General features: G+C 41.8%; 1 protein-coding gene across 1 annotated transcript in view; it reads left to right on the top strand.

The window, feature by feature from the left end:
• The first annotated feature begins 1,406 nt into the window (after positions 1 to 1,406).
• MCUB (mitochondrial calcium uniporter dominant negative subunit beta) overlaps positions 1,407 to 27,332 on the top strand; it is a 107,117-nt gene continuing 81,191 nt past the window's right edge. The window contains 3 exon segments of the mRNA XM_086702961.1: positions 1,407 to 1,588; positions 16,352 to 16,542; positions 16,585 to 16,672. Coding sequence (XP_086559087.1) covers positions 1,407 to 1,588; positions 16,352 to 16,542; positions 16,585 to 16,672 — 461 coding nt within the window.

Here is a 27,332-nt window from a genome sequence, read left to right as displayed (position 1 = left end):
TAGCCTGTGGCTTTATAATATTAAACATGTGTTTAAGCTTATTCTTTTCTTTAGGAATGAATAATATGCAATTCCTGTATGTTCCTCTCAATTCTTTATTACATAGAACGTTAACTTTATGGTACAATTGTATCTGGGGTGTTTTAGTATTTATCCTGCCTCACATATCCCTGAGCCCCTTTCCTAGAAGAGGCAACATAACAGAAACACATTCCATTTAGTGACTGGAAAACTGATTAGCCTTTCTTACAATGGAGTCATTTCACAAAGACCCTTGGGAAAATTGTAAAGCACTATACTAGTTTGGAAAGTCGGTTTCATTTTTTGTGGAATTTCTTTTTTCCATATTCCAGTTTCTTTCAAACCTTGATCCTTTGGGGCTTACATCTTGTGACCTACATAGTAACAATAGGAAATGCCTATTAACATATGCTTCACATTGAAAGCTGAGTAATTTTACTAGAATGCAAGATACTGTGCCTCTAGACTATCTGCTATTAATTAGCTAAATAATTAATTATAGAAACTGATAAGTAGTTATTTGCAGAGTCACGATTAATAGAAATGGAGGAATAAGTTGTTAAAGCAAGAAGGGTCAAAGCTGAAAGAAGACTTCTTTAATAGCTAGCATCCAGAGTTCTGTGTCCCCAAACAATAAGGGATCTGAAGGGTGTTTCCCCCCAAAATGTAGTGAAGCTACCTTGTCTTTGTAGAACTCAAGGCAACCTTTGGGTCATAGTTGGAGAAGGAATGGGGACAAAATTGTAATGGAGAATGGGTGGGAACCAGAAGGATAACCGTGAAAGGAAAAGAACGACTGTACATTTTAGGAGCTGCCCTTTGTTCATATCCAGGCTTTGCGTGTGCTGCTCCCCTTACTTAGAAAAAGGAAGCCTCTTACTTAGAAAAGAGTAAAGCTCCATTCTGGCTTTACTCACTGAGCCCCGCTCATCTTTTGGAACTCAGCCTGAAGATGGCTACCGCCTGGCAGCCTTCCCTGACCACTCCCCCACCTAGCTTAGAAGCCCCTCCTGTGTATTTCCATGCTACCTTGTGCTATCTCTGTCATAGCCCCTGTCGTACTGTGTTGTAATTGACACTCTCCCTTAAATAGAGGAACTATGTTCTCCCTCAGACTAAGACAGCGTGTTGTCTTTGTGCCCACCCCCACCCCTGCCATGCCTGGCCCTTCAGAGACATTCAGTAAATGTTGAATCAATTTTGAATAATTCTAACTTAGAGATGAAATGAAAACCTGGAAACAAAAGTAAAGAAACAGGCTCTTTGGGATAAAAGAAGAAACTTACTATACAGCGCTAGGGAGAAATTGAAGGAAAGTCTGAGGGAGAGAAGGGGGATAGTGCCAGAAGGTGAGTACAAGCCCCACGAAAACTCAGGAGTGCACCATGTCGGAAGTTTCTGCAGGGTCCGAGGTCTGGAGTTTGTTGCAAGACTCCCTCCAAAAGGAAAGACAAGTTGCCGTTTCTTGTGTCACCTTCCACAGCAGTATGTACGATGCTTGTGTTTTTTTGGATCTTAGAAGCTACCCATCCCACAGTTCCGTGTGCTGCTCCCAGCCGTCCAGCAGGTAACGTATCAGGCTGCCCGTCTGCAGTGCGATCAGAGCAAGAGCCAGCTCCGCCCCAAGTCAGGCCGCAGTGCAAACCGCTCTGGCGCTCAGGCTTCACTGACCTGGCAGATCCAGCTGGAGTGTCTGTGGCAAATATGAATGCCGTATGCAGTCTCAGTGGAGATTTACAGACCTCTCGAGGGTGTTAGAGCACCCATATCTTCTGCAAAAAAACAAAACAAAACTTCTTTGTTTTTGAGAACATCTCCTAGACTGCTACTGGACTGTCCACTACAAGATATCAAGTGCTCTTTTGATGTGAGCTGACCGGTGTGAACCGGCCAGTAAGACTAAGCAGGCCCAACTGTGGTCTACTGTTAAATGGAAATAGTGTATAAGATACCGGGCCCAGCTGGGCCTGAGTTAAGTTGCGTGAGCAGGTGGCTTAGATGATGAGGGCAGCTGCTCCTTCGGCCTTCGCGTCACTTCCCATCTATGGCCTCGTGAGGTATTTCCCTGTAACCAGTTAACTAAGGAAGAAAACATGAGAACCCAGCACCAACTGGACTGCTATAGTATTAGTGTAGTGGTGAATGGAAATCCTCTTTATGGACAGAACACAAACTGTACAAGTGTCCAGACTAAGATGGCCTGTACGGCCTCCCAGGCAGTTGCTGATGGCTACTTAAATGATAGGGGACTTGGAAGGAACAAGATTGGAAGTTAATGACAAAGAGGTTTGGAGACACAGGTATATGGAAGGATTTCATAAAATGGACACAGTGAGATAGTATCTGTATTCTAAATGAATGTACAACAAAGGGCGTCTGCAGCAAAAATCGTCCACCTCAGTCAGGTGGCCAAAGTGACCATCTGTGAAGGTCAGCCTTTTTCCTTAGCCACCCCAGCATTTGGCTCAGTGGCCTGTGTACGAAGTTGCTGTATCTGTGAGAATAGAAGCTATGCATGGGCTAAACTATCGATGTCCCCTCACCAAGGCTGAAATGGCTACCAACTACTATATTCCTAACCCGTTCTCAGCCGAGACCTACTTTGATTTCTCAGTGTGGCATCATTCCTTGGGAAACAAGGCAGCTACCCACTAGCAGGTTGATTACACTGGACCTTTCGGTCATGGAGCGATTTGTCACCAATAGAGTAGACACGTAATCTGGGTATGACAGTAAAACTGTCCTGCCTGCAGTTTTTCTGCCAACACCACCATCTATGGGCTTACAGAATGCCTTCATCATTACCATGGGACCTCCACAACCTTGCTTCTGATCACAGAACCCATCCCATGGCAAAAGAAGTAATGGCAATGAGAATTCACTGGTCTTACCACAACCGGTCAACTCAAAAGACAGCAGTCCTGATAGAAAAGTGGAATGTCCTAGCAAAGACTCAGTTAAAGTGACTGCTGGTGTACTGTTTCACAAGATGTAGTGTATGTTGTAAGTCTGCAACCAAAATTTTTCTCCCATAGCCAGAACACACGGGTCTAAGAATCAAGGTTGGAACTAAGAGCTTTCGCTCTCTTTTTTTTATTTTTTTTTTATTTTTTTTATAAATTTTTTTTTTTCAACGTTTATTTATTTTTGGGACAGAGAGAGACAGAGCATGAACGGGGGAGGGGCAGAGAGAGAGGGAGACACAGAATCAGAAACAGGCTCCAGGCTCTGAGCCATCAGCCCAGAGCCGGACGCGGGGCTCGAACTCATGGACCGCGAGATCGTGACCTGGCTGAAGTCGGGCACTTAACCGACTGCGCCACCCAGGCGCCCCTAAGAGCTTTCGCTCTTAACCTGTTTACAGAATTTGGGTTCTTAGTTCCCAAAAGCGACATGCTTCTACTGGGCGACACAATAATGTTCCCACTGAATTGTGAGTTGGCTTTGTATACCAACAGCCAGAAGGGAATTGATTCTGATTGTGAAAAGGAATTAATTTCCTGCTATGCAGTGGGGCAGATAGGACTATATCTGGGACCTACAGGGTTTTTCAGAATGCCTCTTAATATTTTTATGTTGAATTCTCAAAGTTAATGGAATATTACAGAAATTCAGTTTTAAAAAAAAAGGAGGGGGTCACTGATGACCCAAACTCTTCAAAAATTAAGGTGTCTGTCTCCCGCTAGGTAAAGAATGCCAACTAACATTCTACACTGTGCTGAATAGAAATTGGAAAATGGTCTGAGAGGTATGGTCAAACAAAATTGACAGTGAAAAAGAACTCAGTTCTAGCCCTGGATCTCTCCTATCACATTAGACCAACTCTAGTAGAAAAAAACAGGGTTTGGGAGCCACACAGAACAAAATTTGAATTCTAGTGTCTCTGGTAGCTATGTGACCTGGGGCAAGTCCCTAAACTTAGTATCCCTATTAGAGATCATTCTGTGCTAAGAATTTTTTGAGAATTATATGGTACAAATATGCCAAGTCTTGTGTAACTCCCAGACATAGTAGATACAGTTGACCCTTGAACAATAATGGGTTTGAACTGTTAGTCTGCAGTTTGCTTTTATAGTATTCAGTTGTTTAATTTTGATCAGCATTATGCTAGTTTTATTAAATAAGTTCAATAGCTTCCCATCTGTTGTGATGCTTTGGAACAATTTGGATAGATTTTGGTGTATAAGATAGGTATTATCTATTCTTGAGGTTTTGATTGAACTGGTCCATGGGCCTAGGACATTTTTCCAGGTAGATCATTAACCACTGTTTGAATCTATGACCATTGATCTATTCAGGTTCTCTTTGTTGAGCCAAGTATGGTCTTTATAGTCTTTATAGTTTGCTTATTGGTATAAGTAACTATTAATTGAGGGTTAGCTTTTTTCTTTTCTCAATTAGCTTTTTTCATTCTTTCTATTATGTTTATGTATTTCTTCTTTCTTTTTTCTTGATCATTCTTGTTTCAGGGTTGCCTGTCTTGGTGTCTTAAAAAAACAAACATACAAAAAAAAAGTCTTGGGGCGCCTGGGTGGCTCAGTCGGTTAAGCGGCCGACTTCGGCTCAGGTCACGTTCTCACCGTCCGTGAGTTCGAGCCCTGCATCAGGCTCTGTGCTGACAGCTCAGAGCCTGGAGCCTGCTTCCGATTCTGTGTCTCCCTCTCTCTCTGACCCTCCCACGTTCATGCTCTGTCTCTGTCTCAAAAATAAGAATAAAAAAACGTTAAAAAATTAAAAAAAAAAAAAGTCTTTTGGTTTTATTGACTCACTCTATTATGGGGAGATGTTGCTTCAGAATAACCGTAGAGGAAGTTTGATTCATTCTCTGCTTCTACCTTTATCAGTTCCTTTCTACTATTTCTGTTGGGTTTATTTTTGCTGCTGTTTTGCTAGCTTCTTGGATGGTAAGCTTAGTTTATTTTCAAACTTTTCTGTTTTCTGATAAATTCATTTAAGACCATGTAATTTCCTGAGTAGTGAAGTTTTAATATTAAGTCTTTCATTTCTAGTCACTTTTAAAATAGTTCCCAATTTCCACTTATTTTCTATTTAATCCATGACTATTTGTGTCATTTAAATTCCAGTGGGATGGGCATTGAGGAGGGCACCTGGGATGAGCACTGGGTGTCGTATGGAAACCAATTTGACAATAAGTTGTATTTAATATAAAAATAAATTCCAATGGTAGTGATGGTTTGTCTTTTTGTTAATTTCTAACTTCATAAACATAGCTTTTTGTTATCAGGTTTAAAAAATTTTTTGAGAATTCCTTTGAGGCCTGATATATGATCATTATATTGTGAGTCATCCATAAGTGTTTGAAAATAAATATTCTAATTTGGGTACAAAGTCCTTTCTGACTCTAATTGTTAAAAATGAAGGCCTTAGGGGCTTTGGGGTGACTCAATCCCTTAAGCGCCTGACGCTTGATTTCAGTTCATGTCGTGATCTCACTGTTGTCAGGTCGAGCCCAGGGCCAGCATGGAGCCTGCTTAAGATTCCCTCTCCCCATCTCCCTGTGTCCCTGTCCCCCTCCCGCCCCCCCTCCATCACCTCTACCCAATGAGTGTGCACCAACACACACGATGAATGAATGAATGAATGAATGAATAAACAAATAAATAAATAAAAATGAAGGCCTACCGCCTGGAGGCAGAATAGGGAAAAGGAATATCCTTCTCTAGAATTTAATCAGGGGGAGCCTCCAAGTAAGGTATCTGAGGGGATCGAGCCCTCAACCATCCTGCCTGTCCATCCTACAATCCAGTATTGCTGGCATCTGCAGAGGACCTATGAGAGATTGTTCAATTCAGATGATTTCATAAGACCAGGTGACAAAAAATATAAAGTTTTTGTAAATAAACTTTCCTTTAAGCACCTTAACTGAGGCTAGACTCTTTGCCAGTGGCAGACAAGCAGTACTAACCCTAAATAATCCAATATCATTATTGTTTGGCTTATCTGTGAAAAATTGAGTTCTGCAAATGGAAGGTGGTTTGAGGACATAAGTGAGTAGTGTCTTCAAGAGCAGTTTGTGTAAGAGTCAGTGGATAAAATCTATGGGCTAGTTTTATTATAAGTTAATGTACAAACCTAAATGTTGACGTCCTAATTAAGAATATAACACAGGGCTAAAACAAGGGCTCAAAATTTTAAAGGGGCACTAAAGCCTCAATCATTAAGATAATATGTAAATCTAATTTTTTAATTTATTTATTTTGAGAGAGAGAGAGAAACAGAGCACAAGAGCAGGGGAGGGGCAGAGAGAGACGGAGAGAGAATCCCAAGTAGGCTCTGCATTGTCAGCACCGTGAGATCATAATCTGAGTTGAAGTCATGAGCCAAACACTTAACCAACTGAACCACCCAGGTGCCCCTAATGTAATTTTTTTAGTTAACATACAGTGTTGTGTTGGTTTTAGGTGTACAATATAGGGATTCAACAGTTACATGCATCATCTGATGCTCATTATGACAAGTGCACTCCTTAATCCCCATCACCTATTCATCTCTGGTAACCATCGTTGTTTTTTTTTTTTTTTTTTTTTTTTCTTAGAACTAAGAGTTTGTTTCTTGATTTGCCTTTCTCTCTCTCTTTTTTTAAGAATTCTTTTAAATGTTTATTTTTGAGAGAGAGACAGAGACAAGAGTGTGAGTGGGGGAGGGGCAGAGAGAGAGAGGGAGACACAAAATCCATAGCAGGCTCCAGGATCTGGACTGTCAGCATAGAGCTCAATACAGGGATCGAACCCATGAACTGTGAGATCATTACCTGGCCAAAGTCGGATGCTTAACTGAATGAGCCACCCAGGTGCCCCACCTTTCTCTTTTTTCTTTCCCCCTTTGCTCATTTGTTTTGTTTCTTAAATTCCATGTATGAGTAAAATCATATGGTATTTGTCTTTCTCTGACTTACTTCATTTACCATAATACTCTCTAACTTCATTCACGTCATTGCAAATGGCAAGATTTCATTCTTTTTGATGGCTGAATAACATTCATTGTATATATACCGCATTTTTATCCATCCATCAGTCAATGGATACCTGGGATGTTTCCATAATTTGTAGATAATGTTGCTATAAACATCAAATGCATGTATCCCTTTGAATCTGCATTTTTGTATTCTTTGCATAAATACGTAGTAGTGCAATTTCTAGGTAAGATCGTAGGGTAGTTCTGTTTTTAACTTTTTGAGAAACCTCCACGCTTGTTTCTTGTGTGTTTTATTTTAGCCATTCTGAAAGGTATGAGGTGGTATCTCATTGTAGTTTTGATTTATATTCTCCTGATGATGAGTGATGTTGAGCATCTTTTTATGTGTCTGTTGGCCATCTGGATGTCTTCTTTGGAAAATGTCTATTCATGTCTTCTGCCCATTTTTTAATTGGATTATTCATTTTTTTAGCTGTTGAGTGTTAGTTTTGGATACTAACCTTTTAGCAGATAAATCATTTGCAAATATCTTCTCCCATTCCATAGGTTGCCTTTTAGTTTTGTTGATTATTTCCTTTGCTGTGCAGAAAGAAACATTTTTTATTGTGATGTAGTCTCAACAGTTTATTTTTGCTTTTGTTTCCCTTGCCTCAGAAGATATATGTAGAAAGAAATTTCTATAGCCAATATCAAAGAAGTTACTACCTGTGTTGTCTTCTAGGATTTTAAAAAGATCACTTGTATATCTTTAATCCATTTTGCATTTATTTTTGTGTATGTATAAGTGGTCCAGGGGCACCTGGGTGGCTCCATCGGTTAAGTGTCCAACTCTGGGTTTCAGTTTAGGTCATGATCTCATGGTTGTGAGTTTGAGCTCGACATTGGGCTCTGTGTTGACAGTCCAGAGCCTGCTTGGGATTCTCTGTCTCCCTCTCTCCCTCTGCCCCTTCCCCACTAGCTCTCTCTCTTTCTCTCTCTCAAAAATAAATAAATGAATAAATAAATAAATAAAATAAACTTTTTAAAAATTTGAAAAAAATAAGAAAGTGGTCCAGTTTTCCCAACACCAGTTGTTAAAGAGACAGTCTTTTTCCCATTGGGTATTATTTCCTCCATTGTCAAAGATTAATTGACCATATAATTGTGGGTTCATTTCTGGGTTTTCTATTCTGTTCCATTGATTTATGTGTCTATTTTTGTGCCAGTACCATACTGTTTTGATTACCACAGCTTTGTAATATAACTTGAAGTCCAGAATTGTGATGCCTTCAGCTTTGCTTTTCTTTTTTAAGATTGATTTGGCTATTTGGAGTCATGTGCATTAACGTACAAATTTTAGAATTGTTTGTTCTAGCTCTGTGAAAAAAACCACTGTTGCTATTTTGATAGGGATTGCATTGAATTTGTGGATTGCTTTGTGTAGTATGACATTTTTAAAAGATTTGTTCTTCCAGTCCCTGAGCATGGAATATCTTTCCATTTCGTTGTATCATCTTCAATTTCTTTCATCAGTGCTTTATAGTTTTCAGAGTACAGATCTTTCATCTCTTCGGTTCGGTTTATTCCTAGGTGTCTTACTGTTTTTGGTGCAAATTGTAAATGGGATTGATTCCTTAATTTCTCTTTCTGCTGCTTCATCATTGGTGTACAGAAATGCAACAGATTTCTGTACTCTGATTTTGTATCCTGTGACTTTACTGAATTCGTTTATCAGTTGTAGCAGTTTTTTGGTGGAGTCTTTCCAGTTTTCTATATATATAGAAATCCTGTCATCTGCAAATAGTGAAAGTTTTACTTCTTTCTTGCTGATTTGGATGCCCTTTCTTTTTGTTGTCTGATTGCTGTGGATAGGACTTCCACTACTATGTTGAATAAAAGTGGTACGAGTGGACATCCTTGTCTTATAGAGGAAAAGCTCTCAGTTTTTCCCCACTGAGGATGATACAAGCTGTGGGTTTTTCATTGGCCTGTATTATATTGAGGTATGTGCCCTTCTAAGCCTTTGTTGAGAGTTTTTATCATGAATGGATGCTTTGCCAAATGTTTTTTCTGCATCTATTGAAATGATCATATGGTTCCTATCCTTTGTTTGATTAGTGTGATGTATCACATTGAGTGATTTGCAGATATTGAACCACACTTGCAACCCAGGAATAAATCCCACTTGATGATGGTGAATGATTTTTAAAAAAATTTTTTTTTAATGTTTATTTATTTTTGAGACAGAGAGAGACAGAGCGAGACAGAGCATGAACGGGGGAGAGTCAGAGAGAGAGGGAGACACAGAATCTGTAGCAGGCTCCAGGCTCCGAGCTGTCAGCACAGAGCCTGATGCGGGGCTCAAACTCATGGACCGTGAGATCATGACCTGAGCCGAAGTCAGCCGCTTAACCGACTGAGCCACCCAGGCGCCCCGTGAATGATTTTTTAAATGTATTGTTGGATTCAGTGTGTTAGCATTTTATTGAGAATTTTTGCATCTATGTTCATGAGGGATATTGACCTGTAGTATCTTTTTTAGTGGTGTCTTTATCTGGTCTTGGTGTCAGGGTTCATGCTGGTCTCATAGAATGAATTTGGAAGTTTTCCTTCCTATTTCATTTTTTTGGAGTAGTTGAGAAGAATAGGTTTTAACTTTAAATATTTGGTGGAATTTGGGGCACCTGGGTGCCTCAGTCCATTAAGTGTCCGGCTCTTGATTTCAGCTCAGGTCATGATCTCACGGTTTGTGGAATCAAGCTCTGTGTGGGGCTCCATGCTGAGCATGGAGCTTGCTTGGGATTCTCTCTCTCTCTCTCTCTCTCTCTCTCTCTCTCTCTCTCTCTCTCAAAATAAACAGAGAAACATTTAAGAAATTAAATAAATGGTAGAAGTTGCTGGTGAAGGCATTTGGTCCTGGACTTTTGTTTGTTAGGAGGCTTTTTTAATGTTTGTTTATTTATTTTTAAGAGAGAGTGAGTGAAGGAGGGGCAGAAGGAGAGGGAGATAGAGAATCCCAAACAGGCTTTGTGTTGTCAGCATAGAGCCCAACCGGCTCGAACCCAGGAAGTGTGAGATCATGACCTGAGCTGAAATCAAGAGTCAGACCTTTAACCGGTTGACTGGGCCACCCAGGCATCCTGCGAGTTTTTTGATTATTGAGTCCATTTCTTTGTGGGTTATTGGTCTATTTAAGTTTTTTATTTCTTGCTCTTTCAGGAATTTTTCCATTTCTTCTAGGTTGTCCAATTTTTAGCATATAGTTTTTCATAATATTCTCTTATAATTGTGTGTATTTCTGTGGTGTTGATTGTTTAATGTAATATTTTTAAAAAATCAAAATTAATGAAAAAAATCCATAATGAACAGCATATCAAAATTTTAAATAAAGACTGACTTTGAATCTGCTCATCAACAATTCACCTCACCCTAATCCTGGCTGTGGTTATGGGAAGGTCAAGTGTTAGGTGATATCAAAAGAGATAGGCAAGATTATCTTGGGGTTGTGAGTCTAAAAATCTTGGGGTCATGGATATATAATTCCATACTTGAATTCTGACTATATAACCTTAGATAAGTTACTTAACCTAAAAGTTTCAGTTTTTTCATGTGTAAAAGGGAGCGAATAACACTTAACCCATTAGGTTTTTGTATTGATTAGACAAGACAATATAAAGTGCTAATACTTGACCCACAGAGGCTCATCCAGCTTTTGTGGAGAATAAAGCTTATATAATTTGGAAGACTCTCTTTAAGAAAAATAATAAAAAGTTAAGAATAAAACTTGGCATGGTAATGAATAATTAGAGTAAATAAGTCATAAGTAATAATTGTTTTAAAAGCACAAACCCTTGAAAGGAAAATATTTTTAAAAATCTTTTGTCCCTACACATCAACTGTAATACTTTTTTCCAACAGTATTTTGGCTACATTCCCGTTAATTAAATTTTCACAGCACAATTTTGTAATACTTCCTATAGAGAGAATAGAAAAGATAACTTTTTTCTCTAGCATGTTGATCTGTTTTATGTCACTGATAGTTTAGAAAAGTGTCTTTAAGCATTGCAACTCACCATTGGTAATGTTATATTAATTCTTAGGATTGTTCTTAAATTTGGGGAAACTTCCATCAAGTGTTTTTCATATATGAGTTGTAACAATTGGAAAACTATTCCACAGACCAGAAATGTCCATTTATTTCAAACATCATTTCTTTTTACTAACCATGTATTTCCGGTCTACGGCGATACCACCCTGAACGCGCCCGATCTCATCTGATCTCAGAAGCTAAGCCGGGTGGGGCCTGGTTAGTACTTGGATGGGAGACTAACCATATATTTCTGGTAACTTGGGGAGTAAGTTACTCCACCCAGGCACCCCTGGCAACTGACACTGCTGGGAGAGAGCCTCTGGACACTGCCGATGGAAAGGGCTTATTGTGGAGGCTCTGTCTACACAGCAGCTCAGCACACATAGATCTCTTTGGTGCACAACAAACTTCCCTACAACGTATGGGAATCTTGGGAGAACAATTACCTAATGGGAGCTAGTTCATCTATGCTACTTACATATTATTACAGCCTTTTCAAATGGGAATCTATGATCTCCCTTTTCATAAAAAACTAAACAGCTTTATCGAAGTATGATTTACATGCCATAATGTCACTCATTTAAAGTGTACAAATGATTTTTGGCAAATTTATAGATTTAGGGAACAATTACCACAATCCAACTTAGAACATTTCATCACCTCAACAAGATTCCTCATGCTCATTCATGTCACTCCCAATTCCACTGCTAGGCTTCGACAACTACTAATTTACTCCCTGTCTCTATAGATTTGCCTCCTCTGGACATGTTCTATAAATGGAATCACAAGGGCAATTTTTAAGACCCTTCCTGTAATCTTGCATTTCTCTTTAGTTCTGAGGTCTTTGTTCCTTCCCTTGAAGCACTTGACCTAAGTACTTCCTATTTCTGCATATTGCTTTCCTGTCTACCTGCATCCATAGTGCCTGGACTTTTATTCAGTCACATCTGTTTTAAGTTGTTCTTGCAATATCTCTTCCTTTCCATTAGCATAATTTTCATTCATTCATTGTTGGCTGAGTTTCTTTTTTTTTTATTTAAAAAAAAATTTTTTTTCAACGTTTATTTATTTTTGGGACAGAGAGAGACAGAGCATGAATGGGGGAGGGGCAGAGAGAGAGGGAGACACAGAATCGGAAACAGGCTCCAGGCCCTGAGCCATCAGCCCAGAGCCTGAAGCTGGGCTCGAACTCACGGAGTGCGAGATCGTGACCTGGCTAAAGTCGGACGCTTAACCGACTGCGACTGCGCCACCCAGGCGCCCCATGTTGGCTGAGTTTCTTAAGCAGGTACAGTGCTAGGCACTCTGACACAAAGATTAATAAAACCAAGCACCTGCTCCTGCATTTATAATCTAGCTGGAGAGCCAGACGTAAGTGCAAATACATAGTGTGATAAATGCTACAAAATAGGCAGGCGCTGAGCGCCATGGAATGGTTTATAGTTATAATAACAGCATTTATTGAGGACTTGGGTGCCAGCAAAGTTGATTCAGTTTAAAGTTTCAGGGGCTGCTGGGTGGCTCAGTTGGTTAAATGTCTGACTCTTGATCTCTGCTGGGGCCACGATATCGCAGTTTGGGCCCCACATCAGGCTCCGTGCTGATAGTGCAGAGCCTGCCTGGGATTCTCTCTCTCTCTCCCCCTCCCCTGCTCCTGAGCACATATGGGCACGTGTGTACATTCTCTCTCCCTCAAAATAAATAAAAATAAACTTTAAAGTGTCAGGGATCTTTACGTGCACAAGCCTCTTCCAAGACACTTGCAGTGGAGTGAGGGTCTCTAGCAACATATTCACGTGGTGATACGTTTTTGTAATTTTTCTAAAAGTAAGACTTTTTTCTTTTAAGTTTTATTTTCTTTATTTTGAAAGAGAGAGAAAGCATGAGTCAGGGAGGGGCAGAGAGAGAGGAAGAGAGAGAGAATCCCAAGCAGGGACTAATCAGTGCAAAACCCGATGTAGGGGCTTGGCCCCACAAACAGTGAGATCATGACCTGAAACAAAGTTGGACGCTTAAGCGACTGAGCCACCCGGGGGCCTCGAAAGTGAGATATTTTAACTGAAATAAAGACCTCTCGCTCTTTTTTCCCCAACCACTTCTCTATCACACATTTTCTTGTGTCAGTTGGCTGAGTAATTATGGCCATTTTCCAGATCCAGCAAAAAGGAAGTCAGGTTGGAGATACATTTAGTTTGGATTTAGTGGGATATTTTTGTGTGGCTTACAGTCACTTCCAGGTTTACTAGATTATCGCTAGCCACACCCATGTAGAAATGACTTCCAAGAATACTCCTGTCACCTACTGGGCCAACTTACCCCGTGTTGTGACCCAAAAGCACACAACCAGAGACTGTACTGCTGTATGAATGTGTCCTGTTGTGCCAAGTTACCGGAAGTTTGTGGCTAGCAAAAGATGACACTTGAAATGAAGGAACCCAGAAGCTGCTCTGTGGAATATTCTTCCAATGAATTATTACAGCTCATACACGAAAAATACTTGATGGAAGTTTCCCCAAATTTAAGAACATTCCTAAGAATTAACACATTACCAATAGTGAGTTGTAACCCTTAAAGACACTTTTCTAAGCTATCAGTGGTATAAAACACATCAACATGCTAGAGAAAAGACAGTTATCTTTTCTATTATCTCTGTAGAAAGCATGACAAAATTGTTGTGCTATGAAAATTTAATTAAAGGGAGGGGTGCCTGGGTGGCTTAGTTGGTTGAGTGTCCAACTTTTGATTTCCGTTCAGTTCATGATCTCACGGGTTTGTGGGATCGAGCCCCACGTTGGGCTCTGTGCTGTTAGCTTGGGATTCTCTCTCTGTCCCTCTCTCTCTGCCCCTCCCCAGTGCATGCTCTTTCATAATAAATAAATAAACTTTAAAAAAAAGAAAATTTAGGGGCGCCTGGGTGGCTCAGTTGGTTGAGCGTCCGACTTCGGCTCAGGTCATGATCTCGCGGTCTGTGAGTTCCAGCCCCGCGTCAGGCTCTGTGCTGACAGCTCAGAGCCTGGAGCCTGCTTCAGATTCTGTGTCTCCCTCTCTCTCTGCCCCTTCCCTGCTCATGCTCTGTCTCTCTCTGTCTCAAAAATACATAAAAACGTTAAAAAAATTAAAAAAAAAAAAAAGAAAATTTAATTAAGGGGAATGTAGCCAGAATACTATTGGGAAAAAAGTATTACAATGATAGGTACAGGCAGAGTCTGTGCTCCAAAATAGACATTTTCTCCTCCTCTTCTCCATTTTCTCCCTAATTAAACTCTTTTCTTCCTCTTTCTTCTTTTTCCCCCAGCTCTGTTGAGATATAATTGACAAATAAAAAGTGTATATAAAGTGTATAATGCGATGGCTTGATATATGTATGCATTTGTGAATGATTATCACAATCTAGTTAATTAACACATCTGTCACCTCACATAGTTACTTTTTTTGATGTGGTAAGTTAGATCTACTCTCTTAGTAAATTTCAAGCATACAATGTAGTGTGATTAACTATGGTCATCATGCTGTGCATTAGGTCCCCAGAATTTATTTTACAACTGAAAGTTTGTACTCTTTGACCAATAGCTCCCTATTTTCACCATCTCCCAGCCCCTGGTAACCCCTGTTCTATTCTCTGATTCTATGAGAATGACTCTTTTACATTCCACATATAAGTGAGAATGACTCTTTTACATTCCACATATATAGTAGTTGTCTTTGTCTGACTTGTTTCACTTAGCATAACGTCCTCCAGATTCAACCATAATGGTACAAATGGCAGAATTTCCTTCTTTACAGATGAATAATATTACATTATATATTTATTAATAGTATACTATAGATATATAATATGTAATAGAGCATATCTAATAGATACATAATTAATTATATGTCACATCTTCTTTATTCATTCAACTCTCCATAGATACTTAGGTTGTTTCCATATCTTGGCTTTTAGAAAAAAAGGGAATCCTTGCTCACTATTGGCAGGAATGTAAACTGGTACAGCTATTATAGAAAATGCAATGGAGGGTGTTGAAAAAATTAAAAATAGAACTACCATGGACCCAGCAAATCCCACTATTGGGTATGTATTTGAAGAAAATGAAATCAGTGTCACAAAAAAGAGATCTGCACTCACATGTTCATTGCAGTAGTATTCACAATAGCCAAAATTAACTCCCCCGCCCCTGTTTGGACTGAGGAAAGAACTCAGGTAAATTACCTTCCCACGTGGACTTAACGTTTCATGTGTCACTATCCAGGGCAATTGTATTTTGAAACACAGATGCTAGTTACCACTTATGAATATGATTTTAATGGTGGCAAAGCTTTTGCTATCAGAAATCTCCATCTTTTTTCAATGAAGAAAGATCATTATTAGGAGAGATTTGCCACTTGTTGCATTGTTTGGCAGTTTTTATTCATTACTTCAAGCCTTTTGCAGACTTAGCAACTTATGACACAGAATGCCAGTTAAATTTGAATTACAGATAAACAACAAATAATTTAATCTAAGTATATCCCAAATATTCCATTTTTCTTTAAAGAGTTTGAGCCATGCAATATTTGGGACATACTTAAATACTGTGTTGTGTATTTGAAATTCAAATTTAACTGGGCATCCTGTATTTTATCTAGGAGCTGTATTGTAAGTAAGTAATCCAAGCTCTCAGCTTGGATTAGGTTGCTCTGAAATGCTGTTGTTTTTTTAAACAAAGTCTCCAGGACAAAACATTACATTTCCCACTTGCTGGGAACACTACGTTCCAGTTCCTTAGTTCTTTCTATTAAAAACGTGATTGCAAAGAGTAGCCAATTCTGTGGGAGAGACGGTCCGAAAGAGCTGCAGGTGGGCCACCATCTAGAGAACAGCAAACATCCGGCAGAAGTAGGCCTTGAGCTGACCCTCTAATTGGAGCTCATTGGCCATCACAGCACTTAGCACAACCCTTGGAGCCAAGTGCGAGCCGGAACCTAGGCGACCTGCTTCTCTCCCCCTTTCCCACTCAGTCTTTGAGATTAACTTCCAAAGGGACCCTTCCTCTCTCCAGATCCCTGACGCTCTCTTCCCCTCACCCCCGCGCCTCCTTGCCCAGTGGGCGGGAATCGAGAAGCTAAGTACCCAGAATTAACAGTGAGCATTGAAAGCAACAGCTCCCAAGGGTGTGATCGCCTGCTCTCGTTCATTCCACAAGGGTCTTCCGCGGGTAAAAAGATGAGCCGGCCAAGCGTTGGCGCTGTGCCCCTCCAAATCTAAGCTGGGGGAGGGCGGTTCACTAGCGCCCCTCCCCTTTTTCTTTTCTTTTCTTTCCTTTTTTTTTTTTTTTTCGGTCGGAGGACAGAAAACTGCCCCGCGCGGCGCCGGGGCGCGTTCGAGAGCCGCGGGAAGCGGGACACACCCTCCCCTCAGCCCGCCCCCCGCCCGGCGGCGCGGCCCCGGCGCTGGGAGGCGGGGGCCGGTGGGAGGCGCGGGGCGGGCTGCGCGCCGCGAGAGCGCCTGCTGCCGGCGGCTGACGATGGCCGGCTGAGTCGCGCGGCAGCCCGCGCCCGGGCAGGATGATGCTCCTGAGGGGCCCCTGGCCGCGGCGCCCGCGGCTGCCGCCGACACCCAGACCCGCGGGCCGAGTGCATCCGCCGCCGCGAACGCCGACGTCTCAGGTGCGACCGAGCCCGGCTCCGGAGGGGTGGGGGCGGGGGGAGGGCGGCTGGAAAAGTTTGCGTAGCGCAACTTGGGCGGCGGCGAAAGCCGAGCGGCCGGCCGGCAAGTTCTCTGCGTGTGGCTGGCCCTCCGGCTCCGCGCGCGGGCGGACCGCGGCAGGTGGGCTCCCGGGCCGCAGACGTGGGTCCCAGGCGCCGAGGGAAGGCGAGGCCCGGGCGGCGAGGAGGCGCATCACCTCGGCCACTGGGCGGCGGCCCGGGCAGCAGCAAAATCTCCCCGGGAGGCGGTTTCTTCGCGGCCACCGCGCGCTCAGGAGTTTTCAGCCACTTTGCCGCCGGCTCGGTGGTCGGTGCAGAGAGGAGCTATAGAAAAACGATCGAGCGGAGGGGCTGTCCCCCGGGGGTGCACTGTCGTAGGAAAGTGAAATTTCCAGCCTGAAAACCGCCAGCCCCTCCCTTCTAAAAAGAGGGAAGAAAAACTCGCGTTTTGTTTCGACACGCGGGTGAATCATGAGTGTGTGTCGGTGAGTAACAGCTGGCTTGACACAGTTGTATTGTGGCCAGTGTGGAACCGTAGTTTGGAGCAGAGGGAGGGGAGTGGATGCGCCCTGGAAAAGCCAGGGGGAAATGCTGCGCGTAACTCGGATGGGGATGGAGCCTGACACGAGCCCTAACTGAGCCTGATGAGGAAAGAACCCATTAGCAAGAGCCTTCCAGGTGTGTGTGATTTGGGAGCGCGTCTCTGAGTTTTCTCACCCCTTCCCCCCTTTAGAATACTTTCAGATTGTTAGAAAAATAACGTTTTAGCTGCGCAGTTTGAAAGAAAAGCAGAAAAGAAGCCATGCCATTATCTTGTCACTTTCACTTCCTGTTTGTTTTTTTTTCCTCCAAGTATTTCAAGGCTTCAGAGTTTTGAATGCTGGAGGAAATATTTAAATATTTTAAATTTCCTTTCTTGAGTGTTTGAAAGAGAATGGGGAAAGGGCATTTTATTACTAACGCCTAGGAAAAGGGGCAAACTCCTTAAAATGTAAAATGGTAGACTTCACAAATTGGAGGGAAGGTTTTCCACGTTTGAAATTGTACTTTATTTTTTTTTTTATTTTTTTTAACGTTTATTTCTTTTTGAGACATAGAGCATGAACAGGGGAGGGGCAGAGAGAGAGGGAGACACAGAATCAGAAGCAGGCTCCAGGCTCTGAGCCATCAGCCCAGAGCCCGACGCGGGGCTCGAACTCACGACTGTGAGATCGTGACCTGAGCGAAAGTCGGACGCTTAACCGACTGAGCCACCCAGACGCCCCGAAATTGTACTTTATTAAAAAATGCTGCACTTTACAGTCAAAGATAATACCAAACAGTGAAACAACCCCAGGAACACCCTTTGCTGTACCACCATTTGTTATTTTTTTAAGTGTATTTTTGAGGGGGAGAGTGGGAGAGAGCCCCAGGCAGGCTCTACACTGTCAGTTCAGAGCTGGGCATGGGGCTGGAAGGAGCCGGAGTCAACGCTTAACTGACTGAGCCACCCAGGTGCCCCTATACCAGCATTTAAACAAAAGATTAGTTTTCTATTAAACCCATTTAATAGTAAGTGGAATTTTTACGGAGCCCAAGACTAGCTGCGCTTTCTCAAATGATCAGCTCTAAGCCCTCTTCTGCATATTTCCCACCTGATGCTGTTCCCACCTGGTGCTGAAGCATGCCCCAGCAGGAATGTGGATGCCCTTTAAAAGAAAATGATACAGCGGGGCTTATGAGGCTTAATCATAGGGAGCCAGTGGTTAGTACTTTGTCTCTAGGTAATCGTCCCAAGAAACCTTATATTTGGTTTCTAACTGGTTTTAAGTCTTGCCAGTCTGTGCTATTAGGTCAATTTACTGAACTTTAGAAATGGCAATGCTTCCATTTTACTTGTTTGATAAAAGACCCCTTGAAAGAAGAGTTTACTTCTGTATATGCCTCTTTGAAATCATACCATAAACACTCTTATGTGGATCCTGAGAAACTTAACAGAAACCCATGGGGGAGGGGAAGGAAAAAAAAAAGGTTAGAGTGGGAGAGAGCCAAAGCATAAGAGACTCTTAAAAACTGAGAACAAACTGAGGGTTGATGGGGGGTGGGAGGGAGGGGAGGGTGGTGATGGGTATTGAGGGCACCTGTTGGGATGAGCACTGGGTGTTGTATGGAAACCAATTTGACAATAAATTTCATATATTGAAAAAAAAAATCGTACCATAAAGAAACTGACAGAAATATCCTGGCCACTTAGTTTTGGCTAGGACTACTGAACCATTTTCTGCAAATCAAAGTAACTGGCTGTCGGGACATTTTTCATTCTAAAGTCTCACTGGTTTGTGGTCGCCCCATTTGATATGAAAAGTCCTGTGGCTAAAGACAAGTATTTTATATATTTTTGCCACAAACATTCAGACCTCTGGAGTCTATGCAAACAACAGGAAAAAAACAACAAAAGTGATATTTGCAACCCGATAGCTCATAAAATCCTAGCTTGCAAGGACTTGTCATTATAATAGTATTTCAGGTTAGCTTTCCCAGTTATATTTGGCCTTTTCTAAAAGGATGAGTGTGTTTTGGAGGAGGATTTAGTAAGTTTGGAAAATACACATTTTTCATCCTTGTCTGCCAGTATTTTGTGGGTGGAAGAAAGTTTGTCAACATAGGTATGTTTAGTATACCAGGATTGTTCAAGAATGCACTCAGTCTGAAGCGAAAGAGTGCCAGAGTGTGTTGTGTTGCCTTTAGCCAAGGCATGCTCTGGTGTCCATGGTCACGTTCCCGTGTCAGCATCTCCGCTTGTCAGTAGCATTCTGGCTGAGTGGTTGTCAGGGCAATCCATGGCTCCTGCTGGCCTTTCTGTTCTCCAGGGGCAGCTTTGAGTGGTTATAGCACCTGGCGAATTATCTCTAAACAGAAAGCCCTTACCTAACTGTGCCTTTCTTAATTTGGGTTTTCTGCTGCTTAGTTTGAGAAGTCCCCTGGTAAGATTTCAGAACCCCCACTACAGCATTTGAGTCCCTACCATAAACTGTGTTTAAAACTAAAAAAAAAAGAAAAAAAAAATCAAGTGTACTTTCAGAGTATACTTTTTTTTAACATCTAGAAACAAAACGACACATGTTTAAATCCCACCACCAAATATTCATTGAGAAATTGTTTCCACCTTTTGAATTTAAGTCATTCTCATTTGATACTTTTCCTCCCATTCTGCCTCTTGTGTTTGTAGTTACTGCAATGTATTCTGTAATACTGGTTTCAGAGCTCCCTCGCGAGGAGAACGCTCGGTTAGATGTTGGGGATTGTACTTACACTATAGCAGATACTGGGGTAAAGTCATTCTGGACCAGTTTGCTAAATATTAAACATTACCATCTTCCCAGCACTCAGGTATTAGTGCTCAGTTTTTTTGTTTTTGTTTTTTTTTTAGATTTTGCTCTTTATTGCAGTTTAACAATGAGTGTTATGGCAAACTCTAAGCTAGAAAATCATTCTATATCTTGGCAGACAAGTATATGTTGAATGAGGTCTTTGTGAAGCATTGGTAGAAAACCTGAGGCAAATACTGGTTGATCTAATAGCTGTGTAAGCTAAATGTGTTTAGGTGCTAGCAGAGAAATGAGCAGCTAATTTAGTTGGCGCTAGGCAGTTGGAACATCTGAGTGCCACCTGGCCTTGCCACCCGTGAGCTCCCTGAACTTAGCCAAGTCATTCGGTCTGTTTGGGCCTGTTGTATTCCCTTTTCGAAACAAGAAGATTTATCTAATTGGTCTCAAAGCTCTTGCCATCTTTAAAGTCGCCATTTGTAATTTTACCAGGGGATATAAATATAGTGTTGAATAAAATATTGTCAGTGTCAGAATGGTTGTCTTAATGGTTGAACAGGCCTCTTTTATGATCTTAGGCTGTCAGTAAAATGGCAGTTTTACCTAGTGATTGTAATAACTGTTTTCCCTTTAAGAAGGAATTGAAATTGATTTGACGGGGTAGGCATGTCAGAATAGATTAAGTCTCGCTCTGATACTTTGTTCTGTCATTACCAGTGTTTTCATCTGTGAAATATTGCTTATTCAAGAGTATCTAGCATTAGAACCATTTTATAATAGACATCTTGAGCTAACCTACAGGCTATAAGCCAATAGTTAATAAACAGAACAGCATAATCTTAGCCATATTCTAGAAGTATCTTCTTTTTTTAATTCCTGTTTCATTTACCACAGTATTTTTTTTTTTTAAACAAGTATCAGCTCTCTGTTCTCAGAGCTGTTTGTTCACTGCATGGTATGGGATCCCTCATCCAAATGTGTTTACTGAATTTTCCACATTAGCATACCTTTTTTTAATTAAAAATAAATTTTCGTTAAGTATATTTAAGAGACACAGAGCATGAGTGGAGGAGGGGCAGAGAGCGAGGGAGACACAGAATCCGAAGGAGGCTCCAGGCTCTGGAGCTGTCAGCACAGAGCCTGATTTGGGGCTTGAACCCAGGAAGCTGGAGATCATGACCTGAGCTGAAGTAGGATGTGTAAGCAATTGAGCCACCCAGGTTCCCCCGCATTAGCATACCTTTTTTTTTTTTCAACATTTATTTATTTTTTGGGACAGAGAGAGACAGAGCATGAACGGGTGAGGGGCAGAGAGAGAGGGAGACACAGAATCGGAAACAGGCTCCAGGCTCTGAGCCATCAGCCCAGAGCCCGACGCGGGGCTCGAACTCACGGCCGCGAGATCGTGACCTGGCTGGAGTCGGACGCTTAACCGACTGCGCCACCCAGGCGCCCCTAGCATACCTATTAAGAAACAGCCCTGTGAAACATGGTAGTCAGTTGAAAGGTGCCCTTTAAGAGGATCCATGGAAGAAGTTGCGGTCTGGTCGTAGCATTAGAGTTGTTGGTTTCTCCTGCGCAGATGCGGGAGTTTTTTGTACCAGCAGTGAAATGACTGTAGCCAGTGCTGTTCTCCCTGTGCACTGGCTGCCAGCAAGCGTAGGGTCAGATTTTCAACCTACCTTCTAACAAATGTGAAATGATAAGCATTTTACATATTTACCACACTCATGGTTTCATGTTCTTTACCTTCGTTTTTTCCTACATTCACATCCTCACCAATTTTTTCTGAAATTATCTTTAATTGTTTAAATGCTTATTTTTCAGAGACAGAGATAGAGCATGAGTGGGGGAGGGGCAGAGAGAGAGGGAGACACAGAATCTGAAACAGGCTCCAGGCTCTGAGCTGTCAGCACAGAGCCCGACGCGGGGCTCGAACTCACGAAACGTGAGATCATGACCTGAGCCAGAGTCAGACGCTTAACTGACTGAGCTACCCAGGTGCCCCTGAAATGATCTTTTAATGGGAAAACGTGAAAATACGTTTTTAAGAAATTTAAAAAATCAGCTCTTGGTGTTTGAACAAATATATTCTAAGTAGTTAATGGTGGAAGTGTGGCAAACCAGTTTCTGGTTCACACGGTCTCTGCTATGTGCTTCACCCCGAGAAAGTGCTCACTAAATTTTGATTGTACTGAATAGAGTTGCTGTAAGAATCAAATTCTTTGATGCTGTGGTTCTCTCACTCTTCTTGAGATGTAGTTGACATGTATGGTTCTCTCTTAAATGTGGTACTGAAGTTGTTTTGCTGTCCTCTCACCTTTTTTTCTTCTTAGTGCCTTCACCTGGCCTGAATCTTACCTCCTTGCTACCTCCACTGTCCTCACCTGACTTCAAATATAGTTTGGGTCAACTAGCAATACCTACCAAATCTCTTATTAGAGTTTCCTATTTTGTTAACTCATAAATGGTATTACTTGATTGTACATGATTTTTACTTTAGACACAGGTTCGTTAATAAAGGAAACAGCCCTGCAGTCCAGGCTTTCGGCAGCTCTTTGGGGGATAATTAGATTTCTGTCTAGGATTCACAATATTGGTGAGAAATGCTGTATGAAATCACCATAAACAAAGTCTAGTGAAGAGAATTTCTCTGAGTAGATGTGAGGGCAAGAAATAGGGAGCCATGAAAAGAGAGACAAGAGACGGAACCGGAGTTGAAACGTCTATAGCCTGTGAGCGGAAACAAAAAGTGACATGAAACATTAAACCTCTTATCAAGAAACGGAAACGGGTAGGTGCACAAAGCTTTATTGTGGCAAACTTTAGGGTGGAAAAAAGTCTTCCTGAAGGATCATCCTGGAAGTATGTGTTCTCTCTGAGGGTCTTTTGGTATTTACTGGGTTGAGACGGTGTGGTTTGCAGAACTGCTGTGGGCACAAGTGGTGATGAACTCTCAATTATTTTGTTGTAGGAAGGCCTTTTTTTTTCAATAAATTCTTTTTTTGTTTTTAAGTTTAATTTTTTGAGAGAGGGATAGAGGGAGAGTGCACCCATGTACAAGCGAGCAAGCAGGGGAGGGGCAGAGAGAGAGGGAGCGAGAGAATCCCAAGCAGCTGTCAGTGCGAAGCCAGACACGGGCCTCGATCTCGACCATGAGATCACGACCCGAGTGGAAATCAAGAGTCGGGAGCTCAACCCACTGAGTCATCCAGGTGCCCCGGGAGTGCTTTTATAATGAATGCTCAAATCGCATTTCTGAGGCCTAGGGATGAGTTGGATTATTTTTAACCTCTTAGGCCTAACAGTAAATAACAAATGTCCTGAACCTGGTTGGAAGAAGGAAGAAGTTACTCTTTTTGACAAATTCTTGTTCTTTTCCTGATTCTGTGTGTGGGGGGGTGTGTGTGTGGGTATGGGTGTTCATATGTGTGGACTGTCTCTTGTTAAATATTTTGTTTTTGGTATTAATTTCCCCAGTGAGCTAAGTGGGATATTTGAAGAGAGGATTTTGAAAGGTTTTTGATGAATACCTGCTCTTTCCACCAGTAATGCAGCTGGAATACAGGTGTACATTTTTATTACCTGAGAGTTGACAGTAATGTGACCGTAAACCTGAAAAAACATTTTAGAAAATGGCTGCAAACAGATCAACATAGCATTGGCTGTCTGAGCTCTTGCTGGAGGATGTTTGTGGTAACATTTTATGGTCTGATAACTTATTTCTGCAAGTCTGCTTTGGGAATGTTTCAGATAATACGTAATAAAGCAATCTCCACTTTCCAGGGGAAAGTATGGTTTCTTTTGACCTTGTAAATACCCTTTTATGGGTTTGTTATTAGTGAAACCAAGGTAAGCAAGCTTTAAAACATAAGCTGCAGTTGATTGGGAAATCCTGTGGCCTCATGCCATCAGTCCCACTTCCTACTCCGTGCCTCCCTTTGTCGGTATCTGTGCTGCTCCCTAGGCAGCTTTATACCCCGCCCCCCAAATCACCCTTCTTCACTCTCCTGATTCTACACGTCCTCCAAGGCTGAGTTCCAGTACCCACCCACCCACTCCCTGGAGCCCCTTTTTGATGAGGTCCACAGGTCTCTGCCAGCAGAATTAACTCCACGTTCTTTTTTCTCTTCCGCAGCACTTACTGCATCCCATGTGTTACAGGTGTGCTTGAATGGTTTTCCCTCCTGCATTCTCTCAGCACCTTGTGGTCAGAGCTATTTCTCCTCACCTCTGATGGCCTCTGCCCTGAATAATACGTGCTTGTTGGGTAGAGGGATGAGTGGACGGATAACTAAATATTACATAGAGTTTCTTAACAGTATGCTTTCTTTAGGCCTAACCTTCTCCGTTTCCTCTTCGCTTCATCTAGCCGGGAACGCCTAAAGCATTCTTACCTACTCTTCGGGATGTGAGCCTCGAATAATTGAAGGTTTCTAAAAAGTTAATCAAAATGGTATTTATCATATTTTTCTATTAAAAGAAAGCAGTAATCCTAAATAATATTTTGGTTAGTTTTTTCCCTCAGATATGCTTTCAAATCCGGATTTTTAAAGGACATTATTAACATAATCTAATGAAACATAAATTATGTAAGGACAGACAGCCTGGTGTGTAAGGGTGTGTATTTTGTTGGCTGGTTTTTGTTTTTTGTTTTTCTTTTTTTTTTTTTTTTTTTTTTTTTTTTTTTTTTTAAATATTTTTTTTTTAACGTTTATTTATTTTTGAGACAGAGAGAGACAGAGCATGAATGGGGGAGGGGCAGAGAGAGAGGGAGACACAGAATCGGAAACAGGCTCCAGGCTCTGAGCCATCAGCCCAGAGCCCGACGCGGGGCTCGAACTCACGGACCGCGAGATCGTGACCTGGCTGAAGTCGGACGCTTAACCGACTGCGCCACCCAGGCGCCCCTGTTTTTTGTTTTTCAATAGAGGTATAAGACATACAACATTATATTCATTTCAGGTTTACAACATAGTGATTCAATATTTGTATATATTGTAAATATATATTTGTATATATTGCAAATGTATATTTGTATATATTGCAAATGTATATTTGTATATATTGTAAATATATATTGTATATGTATATTGTATGTGTGTCAAGACATAGTTTCAGAAGTTTTTTTCTTTTTTTTTTTTTTAAATTTTTTTTTTTTTTCAACGTTTATTTATTTTTGGGACAGAGAGAGACAGAGCATGAACGGGGGAGGGGCAGAGAGAGAGGGAGACACAGAATCGGAAACAGGCTCCAGGCTCTGAGCCATCAGCCCAGAGCCTGATGTGGGGCTCGAACTCCCGGACCGCGAGATCGTGACCTGGCTGAAGTCGGACGCTTCACCGACTGCGCCACCCAGGCGCCCCTCAGAAGTTTTTTTCTTATGAGAACTTTCTTTTTTTTTTTCCAACGTTTATTTTTATTTTTGGGACAGAGAGAGACAGAGCATGAACGGGGGAGGGGCAGAGAGAGAGGGAGACACAGAATCGGAAACAGGCTCCAGGCTCTGAGCCATCAGCCCAGAGCCTGACGCGGGGCTTGAACTCACGGACCGCGAGATCGTGACCTGGCTGAAGTCGGACGCTTAACCGACTACGCCACCCAGGCGCCCCAGAGAACTTTTAAGGTTTACTCTGGTAGCAGCTTTCAAGTATGTAATACAGTGTTATTACCTATAGTCACCACGCTGTGTATTACGTCCCCATGACATTTTTTTAACTGGGAGTTTATACCTTTTGACCATCTTCACCCATTTCACCTGTCCCCCCACCTCTGGCATCCACCCATCTGCTCTGTATCTGTGAGCTTGTTTTTTTTCCTTTCTTCCCTTTTCTTTTTTAGATTCCACATATAGGTAAGGGGCACCTGGGTGGCTCAGTCAGTTAAGCATCCAACTTCGGCTCAGATCATGATCTCACAGTTCGTGAGTTTGAGCCCCCCATTGGGCTCTGTGCTGACAGCTCAGAGGCTGTAGCCTTTTCAGATTCTCTCTGTCCTCCCCCCACCCCTCCACCCACTTGCACTCTGTCTCTATCTCTTCCAAAAATAAACATTTAAAAAAAGTTTAGATTCCACATATAGGTAAGATTATCTGGCATTTGTCTTTCTCTGACTTGTTTTACTTAGCATAATATCCTCAAGGTCTATCCATGTTTTGTTTTTTTTTTTTTAATGTTTATTTTTGAAAGAGAGACACACACAGCACAAGCGAGGAGGGGCAGAGAGAGAGGGAGACACAGAATCCAAAGCAGAATCCAGGCTCTGAGCTCTTGGCACAGAGCCTGATGTGGGGCTCGAACTCACAAACTGTGAGATTGTGACCTGAGCTGAAGTCAGATGCTTAACCGACTGAGCCACCCAGGTGCCCCCCAAGGCCTATCCATGTTATTGCAAATGGCAAGATTTCATTCTTTTTTTATGGCTGGATAATATTCCATTGTGTATTTATACCACATTTGCTTTATCCATTCATCCATCTATTGATGGACACTTAGGTTGTTTCCATATCTTGGCTGTTATAAATAATGCTGCCAGGGACATGGGGGTACATATCTTTTCAAGTAGTGGTTTTTATTTCCTTTGCTAAGTACCCAGAAGTGGAACTGCTGAATCATATGGTAGCCCTGTTTTTAATTTTTTAAAGGAGCTTTTCTGTACTCCCACCAGCAGTGCACAAGAGTTCTCTTTTCTTCACCACCTTGTCAACACTTACCATTTCTTTTTTGATAATGGTCTTGGCTGTTTTTAAAGTGTGGTGTTGATTTAGGAGGATTGTTTATATGTGGGGAAGGTAGCACTTGTCTCCATAGACCAGGGCTTTCCTAAATGGGATTCTCCCAGTATTAGATTATACTGGTTTTAGACTTGGAAAGTGAGGTTTTGTGATTGCCAAAATTATTAGTGTTAGTACTAAAGGCTTTATTGTTAAAACTTAAATAATTTAGAATATTTAAAATCAATGGGTGGTGTCTGGGTGGCTCAGTCAGTTGAGCATCTGATTCAGCTCAGGTAATGATCTCATGGTTCATGGGTTGGAGCCCCGTGTCGGGCTCTGTGCTGACAGCTCCGAGCCTGGAGCCTGTTGTGGATTCAGTGTCTCCCTCTCTCCCTGCCCCTCCCCTGCTTGTGCTCTGTCTCTCTCAAAGATAAATAAACATTAAAAAATTTTTTTAAAAATTGATGATACAGATGTTTATTTGTAAGATATAGCTCCTGGGCAAAATATAAGATTAACCTTTTGGAAAATAACCCCCAAAGAAAAGAATACATTTTTTGATGTTAGGAAGCCTGCAGGTCCTTTCCTGTAACCATCTTTT

Source organism: Puma concolor, chromosome B1, assembly GCF_028749965.1.
Source record: "Puma concolor isolate L17-30 chromosome B1, mPumCon1.1.hap2, whole genome shotgun sequence".
Classification (NCBI taxonomy): domain Eukaryota; kingdom Metazoa; phylum Chordata; class Mammalia; order Carnivora; family Felidae; genus Puma; species Puma concolor.
The sequence above is the reverse complement of the archived record's forward strand: the minus strand, read 5'-3'. Positions and strand labels throughout refer to the sequence as shown.